At 43.1% G+C, this 26,777-nt stretch overlaps 1 protein-coding gene across 1 annotated transcript; it reads left to right on the top strand.

Annotated features, from left to right (window-relative positions):
- The first annotated feature begins 1,113 nt into the window (after positions 1-1,113).
- Positions 1,114-15,486, top strand: LOC127571895 (protein ANKUB1-like). The gene is made up of 6 exons (XM_052018644.1): positions 1,114-1,268; positions 1,385-1,528; positions 2,092-2,308; positions 8,873-8,987; positions 12,625-13,512; positions 15,345-15,486. Exons 1-6 carry the CDS (start codon positions 1,179-1,181, stop codon positions 15,427-15,429), a joined length of 1,539 nt encoding a protein of 512 aa, XP_051874604.1. The 5' UTR covers positions 1,114-1,178; the 3' UTR covers positions 15,430-15,486.
- Positions 15,487-26,777: the final 11,291 nt, after the last annotated feature.

Raw genomic sequence — 26,777 nt, 5'->3', positions numbered from 1 at the left:
GGCCAGAAGTTAAGGTTTAAGGAGCAATTTAAAAGAAGAGGATAGGCAGAGGGGGAAAGGATTGGGAGGGAATTCCAGAATTAAGGACATAGTGGGTTGATGACGGGACAAAGACAATATGATATGTGCCAGAACTGGAGCAGTAGAAGTTGTAGAACCATTGAAGGATATAGAGGGAGGGAGGAATTTTGAGTATAATTATGTAAATTTTAAAGCAGAAGCAGTTCCAGATCAGGAACCAACATGCATCCACATTAAAAGATCCACAGTTAAAAAAAAGCTTCCTAAAAACTAATGTAATATTGTTTTACAATAGCTGAATTTTACTCAACCTGGTAAGTAGTTTAGATGTTTGTACAATGAATTTTGCAATAGAACAGAGGTTAAAGCTCTGGTCAAAAACATTCTAGTTATGTACTTAAATAGTCTATTTATTTGACAAAAATTGTTGTTCCATCTTTAATTTCCCAAAGACCATTGCATGTCAGTAAAGTGCCGAAAAAAAAGAAAATACAACAGTAAGAAGAAAGACTTGAATTTCTACAGAATTTGGCATTTAACACTCCTGTGAAGGACCTCAGGTTTTTTACTGCATTAAGGGGATAAACTAAATGCAAGTCACTGTTGTTCTTGTTATCACAGACATTAATTCTCAAACCCATCGGCTCCTGTGCATAATATTTGGGCACATTTCCATCAATGTGAATTATAATGTAATATCCTTCTATCAGTGATGCAACCTACACTGTGCAGAGTAATCAATAACCAATAATTACGTTGTATCAAACATGATTCTTTCTCAGGTGAACATTGATCCGATAGCTGAATGTGTATAGTGGACCTTCTGTGACTTTGTGGACACAGTGACTCCACTTGCAAATTTTAAAGCAAGTTTCCACATGCCCTTGTTAATCAGCAGTTTGTCACCCTGATGAAAGGAGGTTGGACTTGTTTGCCAAAGGCCCTGTGGAACACAATAATAGCCACAAACCTAGAGATTACAGCCTTTCTTACTAGGAATGTTGCTGGTGTCTGTGAGTTGCTAGCTAGTATGTTGCCTGACTGAAGATGAACAATAATTGCACGTACCACTTATGTGCAGGTAAATAGACTTAGTCAATAAGGTTCTGAGTCCTCTGGCTAACCGATCGTGTGTGAGCGAAGGAATTTCAGAAAACATGAGAATCTTCTTCACTTTCGAGAAAGTTTGCAAACCTCTTGACATTTTACAGGAGCAGACCGTCTTATCAGTAAAACTGATGATAAAGGTAAGAGGCTTATACAGCTGGTGAAAGAGGCATAACCACACTGTTGAGAAATTGTGCATGTTGAACAATCATTCTAATGGCATTAAAAAAACAACGAACCTCTTTCTCCTTTGCAGCAATATTTTCGAATTTCCTTGACAAATGACAATCAGGGACATAGATTTTTACAGCTGATATACGCGGGGGCAGTGTTAGAAGATGACTGGGTGCTTGCCGATGTAGGAATGACCTCTTATTCAACTGTCAAATGCCTCTTAAAGGTAAAAATGTGCTGTAGCTGTGTTTTGATTACCATGATGGGATGAATTCTTCTGAGTTGTAAGGTTTCCACCAGAAAGATCAAAAAGCCAGTATTTCTAGTTAGACGAAAGAGAGTCTGTCCTCCCTTCGATATAACATTCAATCTCTGGCCTCCCATCCACCCAGTCCTCTTCACTTGTTGTCACATTTGCTGATTTCCAGTTTAATGTTGTGAATGCCATAATGACCTCTTGAGAAATGGAACCAAGTCCTGGCCTGCTGAATTCCTCCAGCATCATAGTGAAATGTGTCTTTTTGTGTTATTGAGAATGTGTTGGGGGGCAGCCCGCAAGTGTCGCCACTCTTCCACTGCCAACATAGCATGCCCACAGCTCCTAATCTGTATGTTTTTAGAATGTGGGAGGAAACCGGAGAACCCGGAGGAAACCCACGCAGACACGGGGAGAACGTACAAACTCCTTAAAGACAGTGGCGGAATTGAACATAAGTCGTGGACTGTTCAGTGCTTACTCTCTAGTTAAAGGATATATTATCTAAAAGAAATACAACCTTTCCCTTTCAGGAGGAGGAGAAACCAATTCTATATGTCTTCAATGCTCTGACAAGGCAAACAATTCCCATCATTGAGAAACCCCAGTTCTTAACAGCAACTGTTTCCGAACTCAAAAGCTTGGTATCACTGAGATCTGGCCTTCCTGTTAGTACCTTCCGCTTGAGTACTCAAAAGGGGACAGAACTGTACAACTGCAACAAAATCGATGACTACAAACTAGAGATAGGTAAGATTTGAAGAAGACAGCATTTCAATATAGTGGTAACTTTATAAATTGTTTTATTATTGTCACATGTACCGAGGTTTGTTTTGCATGCCATCCATACAGATCATTTCATCACATATCAGTACAAGGGAAAACAATAACAGAACGCAGTATAAAGTGTCACAGTTACAGAGAAAGTACAGCACAGGCAGATAATAAGGTGCAAGGCCGTGACAAGGTAGATTGTGAGGTCGAGAGTCCATCTGAACATACAAGAGGTCTGTTCAATAGTCTTATAACAGTGGGATAGAAACTGTCCTTGAGCCTGGTCATATGTGTTTTCAGGCTTTTGTATCTTCTGCCCAGTGGGTCGGGGGTGAAGAGAGAATGTCCGGGGTGGGATGTGTCTTTGATTATGTTGGCTGCTTTACTGAGGTAGTGAGAAGTGTAGACAGAGTCCATGGAGGGGAGGCTAGTTTTTGTGATGTGCTGAGCTGTGTCCACAACTCTCTGCAGTTTCTTGTGGTCTCAGGCAGAGCAGTTGCCATACCAAACCGTGATACATTCAGATAGGGTGCTTTCTACGAAGCATCGATAAAAATTGTCGCGGGTCAACAGGGACTTGCTGAATTTCTTTAGCCACCTGAGGAAGTAGAGATGCTAATGTGTTTTCTTCGCCATGGCGTCTACATGGTTGGACCAGGAAAGGCTACTGGTGATGTTTACTCCTAGGATCTTGAAGCTCTCAACTCTCTCAACCTCAGCACCGTTGATGTGCATTGACCCCTTCCTGAAGTCAATGACCAGCTCTTTTGTTTTGCTGACATTGTGGGAAAGATTGTTGTCATGACACCATGCCACTAGGCTCTCTACCTCCTTCCTGTACTTGGACTCGTCGTTATTTGTGATTCGGCTCACTACATTGGTTCATCTGAAAACTTGTAGATGGAGTTAGAGCAGAATCTGATATGGGGAAACCAATGACTTCAGATGCTGGAATCTAGATGAAGAAACAACAAGACGCTGGATAATCTCAGCAGGCCAGGCAGCATCTGTGGAGAAAAACAGATGGTCAACGTTTCGGTTCAGGACCCTTCTTCTGAACTGAAGATAGGAAAAGGGGAAACCCAGTATATGGGGGGAAAACAGAGCAGTGATAGATGGACAAAAGAGGGGAGGCGGGGTGGGCACAAGGTGGTGATAGGTAGGTGCAGGTAAGAGATAGTGAGAGGCAGGTGCGGGGGAGGAGGGGAGAGCAGATCCACCGGGGGATGGGTCAAAGACATGGATGCAGGCGTCCATGGGGGGAGGGGAGGAGAGGGAAAAAAAGAAATAGGTGAGGAGAAGAAAGAGAGATAGGCTAGGAAAGGGAAGAAAAAGTTCATCAGTACAGAATTTGACCCAGAATTCTATTTCCAGCAATAGATTGACGGAAAATCCTGATGTCATGAAAATGACTCAGGAACAAATCTGTACAGGGTTAGAGTGCTTCAGCACATGGCCTGTAGTTCTACAGAACTTCTCGGAAATTAACGACAGTTGTGCAGAACATGGACCTATAGAAGTTTTCTCCACAAAAAGTTGAGTGGGGTAAGTTTAAAGGAGGTGTGTGGGGCAGGTTTTTTACACGGAGAGTGGTGGGTGCCTGGAATGTGCTGCCAGGTGTAATAGCGGAGGAAAATCTGATAGAGGTGTTTAAGAGGCTCTTAGATAGGCAGATGAATGTGCGGAGAGTGAAGAGATAGGGACGTTGTGTAGGCAGAAGGGATTCATTTAGTTAGGTGTTTAATTACTACTTTAAATAGTTCGGCAAAACATCATGGGCTAAAGGGCCTTTTCCTGTGTTATACTGTTCTATGTTCTACGTTCAGTCTTTTGGACAGTCAGAGACTTTTTCCCAGGGTGACAATGGCTAACACAAGGGGACATAATTTTAAGGTGACTGGAGGAAGGTATAAGGGGGATGTTAGGGGTAAGTTTTTTACCCAGAGAGTGGTGGGTGCGTGGAACGCACTGCCGGCAAAGGTTGTGGGGGCAGACACATTACGGACATTTAAGAGACTCATAGATAGGCATATGAATGATAGTGAAATGGAGGGCTATGTGAGAGAGAAGGGTTAGATAGATCTCAGAGCAGGATAAAATGTCGGCACAACATTGTGGGCCGAAGGGCCTGTACTGTGCTGTAATGTTCTATGTTCTATGTTCAATGTTCTAAGAGGTGGTTATTCAGAGGCCAACACATCTATGTCACATTTTTAGAATCATCCAAACTTATTCCCTCTGCCATGTTGTCTTCCCACTGCCCTGCATCTCCCTGTACTTCAGATATACATTTTTTTTCTCTCTGACAGTTCCATGATCTCAATCCCCAGATTTTCAGCGACAAAGTATGCCAGACTCCAAAAACTTTCAATTGCATTGGAACATAAGAAATAGGAGCAGTATTTGATGGTACAGCTCCTTGAGCTTGCTCCACTATTCAATAACTTACAGTTGATCTGATCGTGGTCTTAACTCCACTTTCTTGCCTGTTCTGCACAACCTTTGACTCCAAAATTCCATCTACCTAGGCCATCAATCTCCACTGCTCTTTGAGGCAGAGAAATCTGAAGATTTACTGCATTCTGACAGAGAAGAATCCTTCTCAAAAAGGCAGTCCTTTATTCTGAAACTATGCTCCAGATGGGGAATCATCTTCTGAGCACTGATCTTCTCAAGCTCCTCGAAAACTTATATGTTTTAAAACATCAATGAGTATAGGTCCAACCTGCTTAACTATTCCTCATGAATCAAACCTTCATCCCAGGAATCAATCTAGTGAGCTTTGTTTGAAGTGCCGACAAATCTCCTTAAATACCAAAACAGTGTGCAATACTCCAGATGTTGTATTGCTACCATTGTGGCAAGATTTCCCTACATTTAAAGACTATTTCCTTTGCAATAATGGCAAACATTCCTCTTGTATTCTTAATTACTTGCTGTACCCTGCACACTGTGTTTTATGTCCAACAACACTCATATCCCTCTGCAAAGCAGCATTCTCTATTACTCCCCGTTTAAACAATATTCTGCTTTTCTATTCTTCTTAGCAAAGTGGATAACCTCATATTCAGACCACTTAGAGTACTGTGTCCAGTTCTGGTCGCCTCATTATAGGAAGCATGTGGAAGCATTGGAAAGGGTGCAGAGGAGATTTACCAGGATGCTGCCTGGTTTAGAGAGTATGCAATATGAGGAGAGACTAAGGGAGCTAGGGCTTTACTCTTTGGAGAGAAGGAGGATGAGAGGAGACATGATAGAGGTGTACAAAATATTAAGAGGAATAGATAGAGTGGACAGCCAGCACCTCTTTCCCAGGGCACCAATGCTCAATACGAGAAAGCATGGCTTTAAAGTAATGGGTGGGAAGTTCAAGGGAGATATCAGAGGGAGGTTTTTTACCCAGACAGTGGTTGGGGCATGGAATGCGCTGCCTGGGGCGGTGGTGGAGGCAGGTACTTTGGTCAAATTCAAGAGGTTATTAGATAAGCATATGGAGGAATTTAAAATGGAGGGATATGTGGGTGGAAGGGGTTAGATAGTCTTAAGCGAGGTTTAAATGTCGGCACAACATGGTGGGCTGAAGGGCCTGTATTGTGCTGTACTGTTCTATGATTCGATGATTCTCCACATTAAACTCCATCTGTGAAATCTTTTCCCACTCGCTTGTTCTATCTATATCTGCAGTCCCTTGGCACCCTCTTCACAACTTGCTTTCCAGGCTACCTTTGTATTATCTACGACATTCCATCCTCTCGTCTATGTCATGAACCTAGATCACAACTGATCAAGGTACAAGATGCTGGAATCTGAAACAAAAAAGCAAACTGCTGGAAGAGCTCAATCGGTCAAGCAGCATCTGTGGAGGTAAAGCGGTGGTCGATGTTTTGGGTCAAGACCGTGCATCAGGTCTGAGAGTGCAGGTGGAAGAAAGCCAGTACACAGAGGTAGGCAACTGGGTCGGTGCGGACGAGTCGGGCTGAAGGGCCTCTCGACTCTATATGACTCTGTGTGAGAGGGCTTGGGGGGCTCGGAGGGGGGAGCCAGAGGTTGGTAGGTGATGGACAGAGGGAGCCAAGTGGGGGATGGGGAGGTGGGGGTGGGTGGGTTTTAAGACAGAAGCCTGTAGGTGATAGGTAGAAACAGACAAGGGAAAAAATATTAGGCAGGTGGAACCGGGTAGAGACAAGAGGCTGGTGGTGGAACCAGACAAGGGAGAGATGACGGGCAAACAGAACCAGGTGGGGGAGGCGTTAGGAAAGGTGATCCCAGGGAGAAGAAACCCAGGAGGGTAGGTATGTTGGTGATGGGCAGATGCAAAGAGGGTGAGGGAGGTTAATGAGGAAGCAGGACTGATCCCTGTCGTACACCACCTGAGAATTACTGTTTTATTCCAACTCTCTGTTTCCTGTTAGTCAGTCAATACTCTCTCCACCTGATGTGTTATTCCCAACACCATGACTTCTTGTCTAGTGCAGTAACTTTCGAAGCAGCACTTCATTGAATATCTTCAGGCAATGCAATCACACTGCGTCTACTTGTTCCCCTTTATCCATCCTGCTTATTATCCACCATAACATTTTCAAAACAATTTCCTTCCGTCATCAAAGATCCCCACCATCCGGGCCATGCCATCTTCTCGCAGCTACCATCGGGCAGGAGGTACAGAGGCCTGAAGTCCCACACCACCAGGTTCATGAACAGCTACTTCCCTTCATCCATTCACTTCTTGAACCAGCCTACACAACCTTAACATGGTAACACTATGACTGTTTTGCAGTACGATGGACTTTTTTTTGTAATAATTGGTGTTCTTTCTTGGAAAAATTGTGTATAATTTATGTTTTTTTCTTGTGGATGCTGCTTATCTGATGCTACGTGCCTGTGATGTTGCTGCACCTGTGCAGACATGTACTTGGGCCATATGACAATAAATTCAACTTTGACTTTCATAAAGCCACATTGACTGTTTAATTGTATTCTAATTTTCTAAATGCCCTGCTAATACCACCACCACCACTTCACAATGAGTGTTCCCAATGACTGATGTTAGGCTAGCTGGCTAGTTTCCTGCATTCTGTCTCCCCCCTCACTCCTGCCTGTCTCGAAATAGGCCATTACAGCTTTGATTTTCCAATCCACTGGAACCTTCCCAGAATCCAGGGGAAATTGCAAGATCACAGCCAATGCATCCACTATGACACAGATTGTCAGGTCCAATGGTTTTGTCAGCCTTTAAACTCATTAGCTGGCATAATCCCCTTTCTCTACTGATTGTGATTATTTTGATTCCCTCCCTTCTGCCCCTGGATATTCTACTACTATTAGAAAGCTTTCAGGGTGTTCTATCATGAAGGCAAATGAAAAATATTTGTTCAAAGTCCTTGTCGTTTCTTTGTTTCGCATAGGAGCTCCTATTGCTTATCTTATCTTTGTATTTTTTTCTTTTAATGCTTCTGAAACGTCATTGTAACATCATCAAAGGAGGAAAAAAAAATTAACCTGTGATTCCCCTCATTCTTAAAACCAATTACTGACCCTGTCAGCTCTGCCTGTGACAGCATTAGGCCAGAAAATAATTTTAGATCAGGTGTGATGTAAAGTTACAATCAAACAAGGCCGAGATGCTGGAAGGTTGCATTACTTGTGGAATGATATCTGATGAAAAGTGCACTATTGCAATAAACCTTTGTTGAAAACAATCAATAAAGTGCTCTTAGGAAACAAAATAGACAAAAACTGGAATATGTCTGCTCTTTTGCCTGCTGGAGTGGTAGTGCTAACTATAAAGTAGGATTTTAAATCAGAAAGATGATACATTCACCTGAAACACATGATTGCATTACTGTGACCCCATTAAAAAGAAAGAATAAATACTTGTATTTATGCAGTACCTCTTATGTCAAAGGTTTTGCAGCCACAGTTGAAACACAGCCAAAAGCAGCAATCTCTGTGCACACAGCAAGGTCCCAGAGATAGCAAAGAGATTAATAATTATTTTTGTGGATGAAGGTTCTTCAAAACAATTCTTTTGCTCTACTTCACATTGGATATTTTTTACATACTTGCTTGAACATCTAGTCTGAAGGAAAATTCATCCAAAAAATGCGAGATGTCCTCTTGTGTTTGAATGCTGGAGTAGGTCTTGAACCCATGACCTCCACGTTAGAATAGAAGAGTTATACGGTTGAGCTGATCTCACTGCTTTACATGTGCCAACATAGGAATCAAATATCTGTCAAATGCTAATGTTTGGGCATGAAGAATAGCCACTTAAACCTGGTACCAGAGAGTGCTCATGAAACTCAGCAAGAATTGATGTCCCCAGGGCAGAGCTGCTGTGTTGATGGCTCCTGATCATATTGAATAATTTATACATGTGTTATATCATTGTAAGAGCCAATGCTTAAGATACTAAAACTAGTCAGCAGTAAATTAGTCTCCATGAGGCACACTCACATGAATAGAGTGTGGGAGCTCTACTGTTGTAGTGTTGCTGTTGTGTTTAAGCTATATTCTGTATGCCATCTGTAACCGTGACAGGAAGTACTCTTCGTCTGGACATTTGGGATGGATGGAAAGAGTATCTGACAGGATGCCTGCTGGGGCACAAACATATCGTCCAGCACTATCTGTCTGAAGAGGAACCTGTAGCAAAGTACGTCCATCATAGTTTGTTACTTACTGTGAATGATGCCTGCACCCCTGGCCATTCCCTGTTCTCTTGAAAGCCCGGATGGCCAGATTCAAGAACAGCTTCCTCCCCACTGCTACCAGACTTCTGAACCAATCACCTCTTTCACATCCCCTTCCCAGTGGTGCTGCCACTCTCCTGAACTCTTAATTCTACCTCTCATGCTAATTCTGTTACTGTTACTTTAGCATTTCTTTTTGCGCTATTTCAGATTGCACTACTATCTTTGCACAGTTCTGCTGGTTTTAGACTTGGCACTGTATTTATCATCATATTTATTAATACCATGAATACTGTTTTCTCTGCGAGCTTCATGCGAACAAGGAATTTTATTACACCCTGGTGTATATGACAATGAACTAATCTAAAACTGAGGAACAAATTTCTGAATCTTTGTACAAAACTTAATAGAAAACAGGGAACTTGCGTTCATTTATTGAACAAAGAATATGCCAAAGTGCTTTATAACCACGGAAGTCTTTCTGGTTTGCAGTCTATGTTAACATGGAGAAAACATGGCAGCCAATTTGTACATACCAAGGTCCCATTTTACTATATTCCACCTTTCATTGTACACATAATGCCATATTTTCTGACCATTGTTTTGCTGACAAGATGAAATAATGATATAATGGGAATGAATAGTATAAAATTCTCTGAATGAGCACAGTGCTTATATAAGGGGCACCATCAAATATCCTTTCGTTTATATGCTGCCCACTATGAAACTGAGCCACACAGGGCAGTGACGTCAATGGTTCTTATCCACGTTATGAGCTGGGATCAGGTTACCTCACTGTGATTCACAACAGGAATGCTGTAGTTTGGCGTCAGTATCCCTTCACCACATCCTGCTCTTCACCCCCATCCAGTGACTCACAGCACAGTACCTTTTACATTCAACTGAGAGAGCCAATGGTAATTGGTAATTAGTTTATTATTGTCACATGTACTGAGATACAGTGAAAAACTTTTGTCTGCATGTCATCCAGACAGATCATTCCGTACATAAGTACATCGAAGTTGGACAAAAGGAAAAACAAAATGCAGAAAGTGTAAGTGTAAGTGTAACAGGCAGACAAATGAGGTGCAAGGGCCACGACAAGGTATAGAACATAGAACATCGAACAATTACAGCACAATTCAGGCCCTTCAGCCCACAAAGCTATGCCGAACATGTCCCTACCCTAGAAATTACTAGGCTTACCCATAGCCCTCTATTTTACTCAGCTCCATGTACCGATCTAACAGTCTCTTGAAAGACCCTATCGTATCTGCCTCCACCACCGTTGCCGGCAGCCCATTCCACGCACTCACCACTCTCTGAGTAAAAAACTTACCCCTGACATCTCCTCTATATCTACTCCCCAGCACCTTAAACCTATGTCCTCTCGTGGCCACCAATTCAGCCCTGGGGAAAAGCCTCTGACTATCTACCCCATCAATACCTCTCATCATCTTATACACCTCAGTCAGGTCCCCCCTTCATCCTCCGTCTCTCCAAGGAGAAAAGGCCGAGTTCCCTCAACCTGCTTTCATAAGGCATGCTCCGCATCCCAGGCAGCATCCTTGTAAATCTCCTCTGCACCCTCTCTATGGCTTCCACATCTTTCCTGTAGTGAGGCGACCAGAACTGAGCACAATACTCCAAGTGGGGTCTGACCAGGGACCTATATAGCTGCAACAATACCTCACAGCTCCTAAATTCAATTCCCAGATTGATGAAGGACAATACACCATATGCCTTCTTAACCACAGAGTCAACCTGCGCAGCCGCTTTGAGCGTCTTATGGACTCGGACCCCAAGATCCCTCTGATACTCCACACTGCCAAGAGTCCTACCATTAATACTATATTCCGCCAACATATTTGACCTACCAAAATGAACCACTTCACACTTATCTGGGTTGAATTGCATCTGCCACTTCTCAGCCCAACCCTGCATCCTATCTATATCCCTCTGTAACCTCTGACAGCCCTCCAAACTATCCACAACACCCCCAACCTTCGTGTCATCCGCAAACTTACTAACCCACCCCTCCACTTCCTCATCCAGGTCATTTATAAAAATCACAAATAGTAAGGGTCCCAGTACAGATCGCTGAGGTACACCACTGGTCACCGACCTCCACTCAGAATACGACCCCTCAACAACCACTCTTTGCCTTCTGTGGGCCAGCCAGTTCTGGATCCACACTGCAATGTCCCCTTGGATCCCATGTCTCCTCACCTTCTCCATAAGCTTCGCATGGGGTACCTTATCAAACACCTTGCTGAAATCCAAATACACTACATCTACTGCTCTCCCTTCATCGATGTGCTTAGTCACATCCTCAAAAAATTCAATCAGGCTCGTAGGGCAGGACCTGCCCTTAACAAAGCCATGCTGACTATTCCTAATCATATATTAGACCTCTCCAAATGTTCATAAATCCTGCCTCTCAGGATCTTCTCCATCAGCTTACCAACCACTGAGGTAAGACTCACTGGTCTATAATTTCCTGGGCTATCCCTACTCCCCTTCTTGAATAAGGGAACAACATCCGCAACCCTCTAATCTTCCGGAACCTATCCCGTCTTCATGGACGACACAAAGATCATCAGCAGAGGCTCCACAATCTCCTCCCTCGCCTCCCACAGCAACCTGGGGTACATCTCATCCGGTCCTGGTGACTTATCTAACTTGATGCTTTCCAAAAGTTTCAGCACCACCTCTTTTCTAATATCTAAATGCTCAAGCTTTTCAGGCTGCTGCAAGTCCCCACTACAATCCCCCAGATCTTTTTCCGTGGCGAATACTGACATAAAGTATTCATTAAGTACCTCCGCTATTTCTTCCGGATCCATACATACTTTCTCACTGCTGCACCTGATAGGCCCTATCCTTTCGCATCTCATCCTCTTGCTCTTCACATACTTGTAGAACGCCTTGGGGTTTTCCTTAATTCTGCCCACCAAGGCCTTCTCATGTCCCCTTCTGGCTCTCCTAATCGCTTTCTTAAGTTCTTTCCTTTTAGCCTTGTACTCCTCCAGATGAAGAGATCAAGAGTTCATCTTTAGCGAATAAGAGGTCTGTTCAAAAGTCTGATAACAATGGGATAGAAGCTGTCCTTGAGCCTAGTGGTACTCTCGGGCTTTTGTATCTTCTGCCAAATTGGAAGGGAGGAGAAGAGAGAATGACCAGGGTGGGAGGGGTCTTTGATTTTGTTGGCTGCTTTCCCGAGGCAGCAGGAAGTGCAGACAGAGTCAATGGAGGGGAAGCTGGTTTGCGTGATGGACTGAGCTGTGTCCACAACTCTCTGCAGTTTCTTGCGGTCCTGGGCAGAGCAGTTGCCGTACCAAGCTGTGATGTATCGGGATAGGATGCTTTCTATGGTGCGTCTGTAAAAATTGGTGGGAGTCATCGGGGACATGGAGCTTCAGTTTAACACTTCATTCAAAAGTGGTCACATTTGACAAAGCAGCACACCCTCCATGCTGCAGTGGAGTGGAACCCTGCATTTTGTGCTCTAGCTCCTGAACTGGGACCGAAGCCTACAGTCTTCTGATTTTGCGACTACAGTAAGCTTCACTTGATGTAAAACCTGTGTCATATTTTCAGGTTCCAGCAGCGAGTGGCTCTCCACATGGCAGCCTTCTTTGGTCACCTGGACCTTGCAGGCTGGTTACTGCAGCAAGGCGTCCGAGCGGATAGGCCAGTTGGTATTCATCCTTACCGGGAATGGTGCCAGGAAATCGAACATCCTGATGTTAACAAGTGCCCGGTTCACGCAGGTGCTGAGGCAGGACAACTCCTGGTGCTGAAAGTGTTGGTGAACAACAATGTCCTGTGCCTGGATTGTAGGAATCCTCAAGGACATGACCCCCTGAAGATCTGTATACAGCACAGGCATTTGGCTTGTGCCTTGTACCTTATCGCAAAAGCATGGTCTGTGGTTTCATTCCAAGGCCTCTCGTTCCCCATCCGTATCTACATTAAGATAAAGCAGTGGCTCCATAAGGTAAAAAGATGTGTGCGCGCTAGGAAGAGGATGACTTACAAAACTTGTGTTGGGGACACCATTGTGGTGGATGGTTTTACTGAGGTTAAAATGAGTTCCAGGCCAAAGGTGAGACGAGGCAGAAAAGACAGCAAGGGTAAAGTAGCCACCTTGCCAGCGCTAAGCACTCAGGTGCCAAGTAAAAGACTCAAGCCCCCTCCTCTGAATACCAAGCAGCAGGACAAAGGTTTGATGGATCTGAACCTACCAGCCATAGGGAGCCAAAGGAAAGGAACAGCACCTGTGGCTCCCAAAGCTAAGAGCAACCTAGAAAAAGAAAGAGTTAACATGCCCCTCCCAGCAATAATCAGAGACACAAACCCACGGCCTAAGTTCTTCTACTCAACGCCAAATGCTGCTGGACTTCTGACATCATCATTACTTTCATTTTCTGAACACAATGGAAGAACAACAAGACAGAATGCCATTTACTGTTTGGCACTGGCTAGGTGTGTATCTTTAATCAGATTTTTCAGCCTCAGTATGTTGCGTACTCCTTTCCTTTTATTGCTCTTCCTCTCCATTCACTAACAAAAATATTACTTGTGCAGTACCTATGTCCCAATGTGAGGCTGATAATTAGGTAGTAGGGTCACTGTGGCAGTATTGGAAACATGACAGCCAATTCTGACACAGTAAGCTCCTGTAAACTATAATAACATAATGACCACATAACCTGCTACTTATTGATATTGTTTGAAGGATCAATGAGTGCCAGGAATAATTCTTTTGCTCTTCTTCAGATCTTCCATGGGATCTTTTCCCTGCAAATGGGAGCACATCTAATCTGAAAGGTACTGCAGTACTGCCAGCTATGGTAGGTTGAAGAGTGAGCCTGCATCATTTGCTGTTGTGACCTCAATCTAAGCACAGAACCCAGCTGCACCTGGACCATTGCCATTCAGGAACCAGGTGGAGGGTCTCGGCCTAAAACATCGACCATTCATTTCCCTCCACAGATGCTGCTTGACCTGCTGAATTCCTCCAGCTGTTTGGTTTTTGCTCCAGATTCCAGCTTGGAGTATTGCGTTCAATTCTGGTCGCCTCATTATAGGAAGGATGTGGAAGCTTTAGAGAGGGTGCAGAGGAGATTTACCAGGACACTGCCTGGATTGGAGAGCATGTCTTATGAGGATAGGTTGAGCAAGCTAGGGCTTTTCTCTTTGGAGAGAAGGAGGATGAGAGGTGACTTGATAGAGGTGTACAAGATGATAAGAGGCATAGATCGAGTGGACAGTCAGAGACTTTTGCCCAGGGTGAAAATGGCTAACACAAGGGGGCATAATTTTAAGGTGATTGGAGGAAGATATAAGGGAGATGTCAGGGGTAAGTTTTTTACACAGAGAGTGGTGGGTGCGTGGAACGCACTGCCGGCAGAGGTTGTGGGGGCAGATACATTAGGGACATTTAAGAGACTCTTAGATAGACACATGAATGATAGAGAAATGGGGGTTATGTGGGAGGGAAGGGTTAGATAGACCTTAGAGCAGGATAAAATGTCGGCACAACACTGTGGGCCGAAGGGCCTGTACTGTGCTGTAGTGTCCTATGTTCTATGTTCTGCAGTTTCTTGTGGCACCAGTGTATGGACTGGTTGATGAGAAGCACTGATAGAGTCTACAACTAACTGCTGGAAGTACTGAGTAGATGATCTGTGATTACTGATCTTCCCTCTCCAGCAGAGGCATGTAACACATCTTCTTGACTAGCGGAGCAGGCTCCAGAGGCTGAGTGACCTACTCGTGCTCCTAGTTTGCGTGCTTGTATGTAGGAGAGAAGTGGTGTGACTAAAGAATGAAAGCCTAAGCAATAGGACAAGCCAGATCAGGCTGCTACTGTCTACCATGTCCGCTCGTTTCTGAATCCAAGATTTAAACACATCATCTAGGGTGATAATTCAGTGCAAACGAAGAGGACTGCTTCACTGTCAGTGATGCCATCTTTTGGGATGAGGCATGAACTGGGGTCCTATCCACCAACCTCAGGTGAAAGTAATACGTTCCAGAGGCAGTTCTCACCAGTATCCTGACCAATACTTATCCCATGTTCAACACCACAACAGGTTATCTGGTCATTTACCACATTGAGGTTCATGGGAGCTTGCTGTGGGCAAACAGGTGATTATGTTTCTCTGCATTCCCACAGTGGCTAAACTTTCAAATGTTCTCCAGTGACCGTGAGGTGCTTTGGAATCTCCTGAAGCTATGAAAGGCTCTATAGAAATATAAGTGCTTTCCTTTTTGTGCCTGAGGGACTGAATAGGCGTGTGTTTCATTTTCAGCTCATTTAAAGAGAAGCCTTGGCTGCAGCAGCTCAGGATGGCAAGGAACCTGGCCAGAAGAACCATACGGAGGCCAGTCTGCTGAAGATCTCAGCTCCATGTTGTGTTTTCATTGACAGAGATTATATACAGATGCACCAATTGGTGCAACTGCTTCCTTTAGGAGTTGGGGGTGGGGGAAAGGGAGTGTGCGTGTGTGTGTGTGTATTTGGGTGTGTGAGAGCACATGTGTGTGTGCATGTGTGTGTGTGTTTGTTTATGTGCGTCTGTGTGTATGTATGTGTGTGTGTGTATGTGCACATGCCTCTGTGTGTCTGTGTGTGTGTGTATGTCCGCGTGCCTGTGTGTTTGTGTGTGTGTGTGTGTGTGTGTGTATGTGTGCGTGCCTGAGTGTGTGTGTGTGTGTGTGTGTGTGTGTACAGTATGTGGCCGCATGCATGCGCATTCCCGCGTATTTGTGGGTATGTGCGTGTGTGTGTGAGCGTGCAGTACGTGCCTGTTTGTGTGTGTGTGTGTGTGTGTGTGTGTGTGTGTGTGTGTGTGTTTGTTTCTGTAGTTTTAACTTTAATTGTTTTAAGTGAATGTTGTAACCAGAAGGGCTGCCACTGGGTAATTCGATTCTTCCCCTTTGACACTCACCAGCTTTTATCGATGCCCCACAGAAAGCATCCTATCTGGATGTATCACGGCTTGGTACGGCAACTGCTCTGCCCAGGACCGCAAGAAACTGCAGAGAGTTGTGGACACAGCCCAGAGCATCACGGACACCAGCCTCCTCTCCTTGGACTCACATTGTCTTGGTGTAGTAGCCAGCATAATCAAAGACCCCACCCACCCGGGACATTCTCTCTTCTCTCCTCTTCCATCGGGTAGAAGATACAGGAGCCTGAGGGCACGTACCACTAGACTTAAGGACAGCTTCTACCCCACTGTGATAAGACTATTGAATGGTTCCCTTATACAATGAGACGGACTCTGACCTCATGATCTACCTTGTTGTGACCTTGCACCTTATTGCACTGCACTTTCTCTGTAGCTGTGACACTTTACTCTGTACTGTTATTGTTTTTACCTGTACTACATCAATGCACTCTGTACTGACTCAATGTAACTGCACTGTGTAATGAATTGACCTGTACGATTGGTTTGTAAGACAAGTTTTTCACTGTACCTCAGTACAAGTGACGATAATAAATACCAACATCACGGTAACCAACATTGCCACTATGCAGCCACACTCACCCCCATCTCCACCCCCACATATTTTGCATCAGACAAACTCAGTGTCTGCTCTCTGCTGAATTCTAAACCAGATCTATGTGACGATGGAAGTTTCAATCCTGTACCCTCCATCACCAGTAATTGTTTTTTTCAGATTCTTGTCCTCACTTTAACATCCTTCTAAAGCCTCAACTTATGCCCCTGGGACATGGCATGTGGCAAGTGCAGCTTGCTTGGGAGGTCTTGTACTTCCCAAAATTTATCACTATTGGAATTTTACTTGTATTCTATTAGGTCTGTTGTAGAGTAGCTGATTGCTATAAGTCATCAGAACTTCATCTGACTATTCTAATGTTCTCCCCCTGACCTTCCTTGTTCCAAAGTTTGGTACTATTGCAATTTTCTTGATTTATAGAGGGTCTAATGTAGACTAGTTATAGAGTCATAGAATCATACAGCATGGAAACAGGCCCTTTGGCCCAAATCATCCATGCCAACTGTGTTGCCCAGCAAATAATTCCCATTTGCCTACGTTTGGCCCACAGCCCTCTAAACCCCTCCTATCCATGTAGTGAATTATAGTTGACCAGCTGATTACTATAATTAGTCAAAACTCCATTTGACTTTTCCAATGCTCTCACACTGGCCTCCCTTGTTCTACCCTCTGTAAATGTAGTCATTCAAAACTCTGGTTCCTGTGTCCAAACACCCATTCACCCTCCACCCTGCAACTGCTGTTCTGTATTGACTCTGTGTTAAGCATATGTAAAAGTTATTGTAAAATCCTGGTGTATAAATTCCATCTGAATATAAGTTACACAGTTAAACTTCAATATTGATTTTAAATCAGAGATTGATAGATTTTTGAGAAAGATATTAAGAGTTAGAGGGGAAAGGCAAGGATCTGGGGTGAGGTCATATATCAGCCATGACACCATCAGACAGCAGAGTAGATGCAAGAGGTTAAGTATTTAAATTGGATCAAATAGCCTTTGTTACAAGGAAGGAATTAATGCAACAGAGAAGTCCCTTTAATTCCATCTGCTTGGAATATCTTCCACATTGTGATAAAATGGGAATTTCCTCAACGCAGGAAGAAACCCAACAAAACTCAAGGCTGGTCTGGAGCTTTCATCTTTTAATTGTTTTCATTTTATACATCGTCTTAAAGTAGATGAGATAAAATAAAATCTCATTTCCAAGATGAGATACAATCTTAGGACAATAAAATTGCTCACATCTTGTTGATTTTATTTATGCAGCAAAGTATTATGTAATATCTTTAAAAGTGAATTCAGCACAACATAATATAAATTAATGGAAGGTGTTCATAAAATGTGAGGTTTTTTTCGTTGGAGATTAGATTCTACCAGCATTTATATTGAAATCCTAAATGTCCAAACATTAAAAGGAAACATGGAATTGTGGATTCTGTTTCTAAATGGTGGAGGAATAGAAGATTTATTGTTGAATCATTAAAGGTATACCCTGATCTGAATTTTACACAATTGTTAAGCACAGCACTGTTAAAACTACCTTAAAATTTTCTAAGACCTTTCCTGTCTATTCAAGGAATTATTAAACATGATGATGCTGGAGGAACTCAACAGGCCAGGCAGCATCCGTGGAGAAAAGCAGGTGGTCAACGTTTCGGGTCAGGATCCTTCTTCAGGACTTTTTGTGTATTTCACTCCTTAAATAAAAAGGCCAAATATTTCCTATTTTCATGAGCTACACTTCAAACAAAAAGCACACACAGAGCAAACTGATAGGCGCTAATGTGACTGGTAAGTTCATTGTATATTCCATGAAAATAAAAAGATGAAGGCAACAAAACGATTAAGCTCTCTAATGTTTTTAGTCTTTATTTTGAATAGTTTCAGAAAAATTATGAAGCAATATACAACAGTTTAAAACATGTGCTGAGAGCCCAAGGTGGGAATCTTTCATTTAACTTTGTAATTGTGCAACTAATCAAATAAAAGATATTTTATACACGCATTTTAAATTTAGTAGGTCACCTTTCATTTGTTTTGGATTTACAATTTTCAAAGTATTATAATGAAGTAATATGTTTCTTAAAATAATGCTCTTTAAGATATGTTCTTATTTTTATGTGTTTTAATCTGGTGTTAATACCTCACTGAAAAATTGCATAAAATTATTGGTTGTCCCTTGATTTAAATCAAGGAAACAGGCCCCTTTGTTCACTGCATTAGCACCAGGCTGAACATCATTTGTTTTATATTCACAGTGAGTCCCTTAATGAGTGCTGAGACCTATTTTTGTTTGCAATGGGAATCCACAGATTGAATAATAACCCAGATTCTTGAGGGTGAGACTTTTAGTTTCCAGGTGACGCTACCTTGTCTGTTGTTTCCATTCAGTATCAGTATTGTGACTAATCTAATAACGGGAAGTGTCCTGGTGACTCTTTTTTGTCCTTGTTTTCATATCTCTGCTAAATTGTTCGCATTTACAGATGTCTCTTTCGCACTGTGTTCAAGCAGTATTAAGGGCCCACACACTAACGGGTGGGTTGCAGGGATTTGGACAGAATACCGAGGTATCTCATGCAGTGTGGACTGCATCCTAATGTCTTTGTCATCTTGCCTGATTGACAGGCTTCACCTTCAATCAGCCAGAAGGAAATCTACTGCAGATCATATCAACATTTTAGTTTAATCCCTAATCCAGTGAGGGTGGGTCTGATATGGCCACAGAGGGCCTTTATTTGAGAGTGTGCACAGGACAAGAGGGAGCACTCCAGCCCCGATCCTGCATGAAGTGTTGTAGAGTCATGTACCTTCTCCTTGAAGTTGTCCTCATCTCCTTTCAGCTCTTTGCTTCCCAAGACTTGGGAAATGTAATAAGTGGAAGTGGTAGCCTGTATAGTCCTTCAACTATGCACTTAAAGCCACAATGTATCCAGTCACATGTCCACTTTTCCATTCAATCCCCATATCTTCCATTTGTGTTCAGAAATCTATAGGGTGTACACAATATTTGAATCCACAATCGTCTGTGGTAGATAATTCCAAAGATTTGCAACACTCACATTAAGAAATTTCTCCTTATTTTAATTCTAAATAATCAATCTCTTATTCTGAGATTATGTCTCCTTATTTCACTAAAGGGAACAGAATCTAGGCATCTACATTAATCAAACCTTCTCAGAATCTTGCATTACTCAATGAGAAAACTCATATTCATTGAGTTTAGGCCAATTTTTCTCAAGGCCCCTCATAAAATAACTCTGTCATCCCAAGATTCATTACACTGAGTCCAAGCGAAGTACACTATATCCCCTCTTAAATACAGGGATCAAAACGACACACTGTACTCTGAGTATGATATCACCAAACTCCAATAAAAGCTCCTTACTCTTGTAGTGTAACTCTCTTGCAATAAAGGCAAATAATGATCTGATAATGACGCATCAGATGTACCCACGTCTTGGCCCTGTCCTTGTGGAAGTGAAGATTGGGACTGTATCAACTGAAGTAATCAGAAAGGGAGAGGAATGGCTTTACTAGTACCAAATGGAATGTTAGCCTTAAAATTTCGAGGGATTGAATTTAAGAGCAGGGAGGTTATGCTGCAACTGTACAGGGTACTGGTGAGGCTGCACCTGGAGTACTGTGTGCAGTTTTGGTCTCCTTACTTGAGGGAAGATATACTGGCTTTGGAGGCGGTGCAGAGGAGGTTCACCGGGTTGATTCCGAGGATGAGAGGGTTAGCCTATAAGGAGAGACAAAAGTCACCTGGGACTATACTCGCTGGAATTCAGAAGGATGAGAAGGGATCTTGTAGAAATGTATAAAATTATGAAAGTGATGGATAAGATAGAGGCAGGAAGGTTGTTTCCACTGGTTGGTGAGACTAGAACTAGGGGACATAGCCTCAAGATTCGGGGGAATAGATTGAAGATGGAGATGAGGGGAAACTGCTTTACCCAGGGAACAGTGAAGCTGTGGAATTCTCTACCCAGGGAAGCAGTGGAGGCTACCTCATTAAATATATTTAAGACACAGTTGGATAGATTTTTGCATAGCAGGGGAATTACGGGTTGTGGGGAAAAGGCAGGTAGGTGGATCTGAGTCCACGGCCAGATCAGCCATGATCTTATTGAATGGAGGAGCAGGCTCGACGGGCCAGATGGTCGACTCCTGTTCCTATTTCTTATGTTCTTAAACGTACCAAAGGCAATTGTGGGAGATTGGTTGAACAGATCAACAATAATGGACCAGATGCCTGGCAAACTTAAAATGCAATGGCATGTGAGGTAGGAGAGAGCTTTTACCAGTGAAGAAGGTGAGATGGGATGGTGATATGGGCGATGGGTGGTGATGGACTCCACGGGACAGTTGTAGATAGAGTCATAGACTAATACAGCATGGAAGTAGGCCCTTTGGTCCAAGTCATCCGTGCCGACCAAGACGCCCATCGAAGCTTGTCCCATTTGCCCATGTTTGGTCCATATCCCTCTAAACCTTTCCTATCCATGTACCTATCCAAGTGTCTTTCAAAAGTTGTTATTGTACCTGCCTCAACCACTTCCTCGTTCCACATACTTAACACCCTTTGTGTGAAGAAGTTGCTCATCAGATCCCTTTTAAATCTTTCCCCCCTCACCTTCAACCCATGCCCTCTAGTTTTTGATTCTCTTTCCCTGGGAAAAAGACTGTGTGCAGTTGATTGGAATGGAAAATTTACATGAGATGTTAATGTTGCAACGTGGCCATATATAATGGTGGGACAGTGTATATGTGAGAAAGACTTTGTAAGAATACTATCACAAAAACAGCAGGCAGAAACCAGGATGAATTGAGATGGGTATTAAAATGGTGTTGAAAATCCCATCGAAGTAAAGTCAAAGGAAGGAATGTAAAGATGATTGCGAGAAATTCGTTCACACAATTCCAAAACTGACCAGACTGTACTGTTGAAAACCGGCTAAACTGGCAGGCATGGTAGTGTAGCGGTTAGTGTAACGCTTTACAGCACCAGCGACCTGGGTTCAAAACCAGCCACTGTCTGTAAGGAGTTTGTACGTTCTCCCCATGACTGCGTGGGTTTCCTCCAGGTGCTCCGGTTTCCTCCCACATTCCTAAGACGTAAGGGTTAGGAAGTTGTGGGCATGCTATGTTGGCGCCGGAAGCGTGGTGACACTTTCGGGCTGCACCTGAAATCAGTACGCAAAAAGATGTATGTATTTCGCTGTGTGTTTTGATGTACAGGTGACTAATAAAGATCTTATCTTATCTTAGTAGAGCAAATTTTCTGCATATTTCCAGGTGTTTCAGTGCCCGCTGGGAAATTAGTCTCATTTGTAGTGGGATTTTCATTCACCCGAGCATATCTTGTTCTGGTGTGAAACTCCCTCAGACAATATCAGAATCAGAATCAGGTTTATTATCGCTGACATATGTTGTGAAATTTGTTGTTTCACAGCAACAGGAATGCAACATGCGCAGTTCATCTGGAACAGGATTTTTAACTACACTGGTCCGAAAATTGATGGTTCCGGTAATTGGTTTATTATTGTCACATGTACCGAGATACAGTGAAAAGCTTTTGTTTGCGTGCCATCCAGACAGATCATTCCATATGTCAGTACATTGAGGGAGTACAAAAGGGGAAAAAATGCAGAATAGTGTTACAGTTACAGAGAAAGTGCAGTACAGGGAAATAAATAAAGTTCTTATTTCCTTTCACAACCACTAGGTTTTACTAACCCTAATCGCCTGAAACTGTGCATTTACAGGACCAACACTCAAACCTCTTTATTATCCTCACTGAGATCTGTAACCACCTGTGACTTCAAATATAACCCCACAAATGCCTGGATTACTTTGCCAGCAGAGGGCAGAGTCACCCACACTGCCCTTGATACTGTAAGTACATCATGAGATAGAGTGGTAAAGAAGGCTTATGCCATGCTTGCTTTCACTGGTTGGGGCATTGAGTATCAGAGTCAGGATGTCCTGTTGCAACTGTGTAGAACTTTGGTTAGGCTGCACTTGGAGTATTAGTTCTGGTCACACCATTGTGGGAAATGGTGTGACCAGATGTGGAAGTGTTGGAAGGGGTGCAGAGGAGATTTACCAGGATGCTGCCTGGTTTGGAGAGTATGGATTGTGAGGAGAGACTAAGGGAGCTAGGACTTTACTCTTTGGAGAGAAGGAGGATGAGGGGAGATGTGATAGAGGTATACAAAATATTAAGGGGAATAGAAAGAGTAGACAGCCAGCGCCTCTTTCTCAGGGCACCAATGCTCAATGTGAGAGGGCATGGCTTTAAAGTAATGGGTGGGAAGTTCAAGGGAGATATCAGAGGGAGGCTTTTACCCAGAGAGTGGTTGGGGCATGGAATGCGCTGCCTGGGGTGGTGGTGGAGGCAGGTACATTGGTCAAATTCAAGAGATTATTAGATAAGCATATGGAGGAATTTAAAATAGGGGGATATATGGGAGGAAGGGGTTAGATAATCTTAGGTGTGGTTTAAAGGTCAGCACAACATGGTGGGCCAAAGGGCCTGTATTGTGCTGTATTGTTCTATGGTTCTTAAAGACGAAAGTGTCAACACAGGTAGGTAGGGTGGTGAAGAAGGCATATGCCATGCTTTCCTTTTGGGGCATAGAAAGTAAAAGTTGGGACATTATGTTGCAACTTTACATAACGCTGTTAGATTGCAGCTGGAGTACAGCTGCCGTTCTTGTTGCCGTACTATAGATGTGGTTGCACTGTAGAGAGTACAGGGGTGATTCACCAGGATGTTGCCTGGATTAGACGGCTTTCATTATAGAGAGAGATTGGATAGAGTGGGTTTATTTTCCCTGGGGCAAAAGAGGCTGAGGGGCGACCTGATAGAAATATATAAAATTATAAAAGGCATAGATGGGGTAGATAGTTGGACTCTTTTTTCCACTGTAGGAATTTCAAAAAGAGGTGAGAGGTCTGATATCTGGAACTCGCTACCAGAGGAGGTGGCGGAATCAGATACAATCGCAACGTTTAAGAGACATTTAGCAAGCACTTAAATAGGCAAGGTGTAGAGGGACATGGACCTACTGCGGGCAAATGGGACTAGTGTGGATATTAATAGCTTTAATATAATGGATATGTAGATATTAAGATGTCAACATGGATGATGGACTGAAGAGCCCATTTCTGTGCTGTACAATTGTATGACTCTATAAATCCTTGGCATCAGGATCATTCCGGGTTGCTGCTGCTGTTGATCTCTGAATAATTTGCTCTTTTCCAATGCAATAGGGAGGTCACCCAAACTCCATCGTCAAGGAGGAGAGACTTCACCTACTTTCCCTTCAGCCTAAGGAGCAGGCAGAACAAGTGTGGCATATCCCCAGTATGTGGACATTCAGAGAGCGAGAGAGAGAGAGAGAGAGAGAGAGAGAGAGAGCGAGAGAGAGAGAGAGAGAGAGAGAGAGAGAGAGATCTTTATTAGTCACATGTACATCGAAACACACAGTGAAATGCATCTCTTTTTGCGTAGGGTGTTCTGGGCGCAGCCCGCAAGTGTCGCCACGCTTCCGGCGCCAACGTAGCACACCCACAACTTCCTAACCCGTACGTCTTTGGAATGTGGGAGGAAGCCGGAGCACCCGGAGGAAACCCACGCAGACACGGGGAGAACGTACAAACTCCTTACAGAGAGCAGCCGGAATTGAACCCGGGTCGCTGGCGCTGTAAAGCGTTACGCTAACCGCTACACTACCGTGCCTGGCTGACAGAGATCTGGGAGTTCCTGACTGTAGCTGTTACCCCAATGCACAAACAACATACTTCCTACAGTCACTGTTTTTCACCACCTACCAAGCTTCCTCTGACTGTCTGGAAGCATTCTCCTAATCCCTCTCTCATCACTGCAGCATCCATTCATTCAGTGGTAACAGTGGCACGTTTTACAATATGTCTCTTTAAGACAGGAGGCAAAGCTTGCATGTACTGAGCTAAATGCTAAGGGCCGTGAGAACCTGCAGCACATAAACAGTGAACAATGTCCGTTTCAGCACAGTGTTAGACAAGGAAACCTGACAAAGCAGTTCTGTGACCCTTGCAAATAAACTTCCTGTTATATAAACAACAGCATTAGGGTGACCTGAAATGATATTCTAAAGCAAAAAAATGGCAGGGAGATTTTTTAGGCAACTATCTTGGTGAGATGCACAAAAAGGGTCTAATGGACAGTAGGAAAATATGTTTAAAGGGAGGCAAAGAGCTGAAACATTGAGAGGCAAGTTACCAGAGATTAAGGGAAAGATATACTGTATGATCTTGGGGTCATGTCCGTGGTAAACCTTCTCATTGGCACCAGGTTGGTTCAGACAGAGAACAGGTGGTAGATTACAGCAAAGTGGGCAAGTATCAAATGGGCCATCACTAATCCTAGCCTACCCATCATGGCCTACTTCATTCGTACATTCCTATTACAACAGGAGATACATTTCATTTCTTGTATTAACCTTTAATTGTCAAAAAATAAATTTCCTTTGGTCTGAGCACAGTGGGACTGAGAATATCAAACTTAAAAATCAAAGTCGAGTTTATTGTCATGTGCACAATTACATGTGTGCACAGGTGCAATGGAAAACTTACTTGCAGCAGCATCACAGGCACATAGCATCAGATAAGCAGCATTCACAAGAAGATAAATTAAACATAAATTATATACAATTTTTACAAGAAAAATCAATTAGAACAAAAAAAAAGTCCATTTTAGTGCAAAGTGGTCATAGTGTTGCTAAACTGCAGTGATTAGGGATTTGCAGGTTGGTTCAAGAACTGAATGGTTGAAGGGAAGGAGCTGTTCTTGAACCTGGTGGTGTGGGACCTCAGGCTTCCGTACCTCACGCAAAGTGGGTGATAATTGTGATCAGCTAAAGTGACAGCAATTGCAAACCACTTTCAAGGCAAGGATTACATTCTTGTTTTTGAAGTCATACTGCTTCTCCAAGATTGGAGGAAACCACTGAGTTCTTGCATCAGAGGCAAACGGTGCTTTCCACTGAATCATATTCTGTTACCTATTTCTAAAATTTAAACTATTCATTTGGATTACAGATAACATATATCATATTTTGTTTGTTTCTATCATAACATTCCATGTTCTACATTTAGTGTGAATAAAACAAAATGCTTAGCCACTGCCTTTATTCTTTGAATAAATACCAAATTTAATATAAATCAGTGTTCATAAATTTTTCCTCTGATTTATTTCACCAAAATCTCTCCTGATTTTGAACCCTTGAGATTTCTTCTTAACCTTTTTGCTCTAATGAATAAATTTGTATTTTTATATGCTTCATCGCAACAAAAGCTTCTAATCTTCATGAAACTCTTCTGCAGCCACTCTATAATCTTGTATCCCAGATGGAGACAGAGCAGAGGTAAATATTTTAACAAACAATTGTTCCTTTCCGATAAATGAAGTGTGAGAAGTTGCAGTGCGTCAATTGTGGACTCTGTGTTGAATGTTTCAATTTTTGCTTCTTATGGTTGGTTATCTCCTACTGGTAAAAAGAATCAGAGGGGGAGTTGATCCATGAGGGAAATGGGACGGGTTGTATTTCCTCTGGTTGTGGTTGAATAATCTTGTCTGAAAAGACTCACGCAATAGAGTCATAGAGAAATATAGAGAAAGGCCCTTTGGCCCTGAGTCTGTACCAGCCATCAACAACCCATTTACACTAATCTTACATTCTAATCAACTCTCACTCCCCGAGATTCTGCTCCCCACCTATACACTAGGGTCCAACAACCCTGCTAACCAGAGCGCCCAGGGCAGACCCATGTGCTTACAGGAAGAACATGCAAACCCCACACTGACAACACCTGAGGTGAAAGCCTACAATCTCTTATCTCACAGCAGTCATTGGGCATCTTGAGTGAATTACAAACCTCTGACATGTCACAACGAAGTTCACACAAGATTATACCTCAAGGACAATTAACAAAGGGCAATTAAATGCTGGCTCAGCCTGTGAAGCCCACATACCTTGAAAGTAACAGATGTTAAAATAAGCTCACTGCAAAGGTGAGACACCAACTCTGCACTTTAAAACTCGTGCTTTGCAAATGGAAAGAAAGTTCACCAACTGGAGGGTTTGCCTTTGGAAAACTTTAATTAGGATCACGTTGCAGGGCGAATTCCACCACTGGATGGCGCCTGGTTTTGCTAGTTGGGGAC

Source organism: Pristis pectinata, chromosome 6 (genome assembly GCF_009764475.1).
Source record: "Pristis pectinata isolate sPriPec2 chromosome 6, sPriPec2.1.pri, whole genome shotgun sequence".
Lineage (NCBI taxonomy): Eukaryota > Metazoa > Chordata > Chondrichthyes > Rhinopristiformes > Pristidae > Pristis > Pristis pectinata.
Note: the sequence above shows the minus strand (reverse complement) of the source record. Positions and strands in the feature narration are given on the sequence as shown.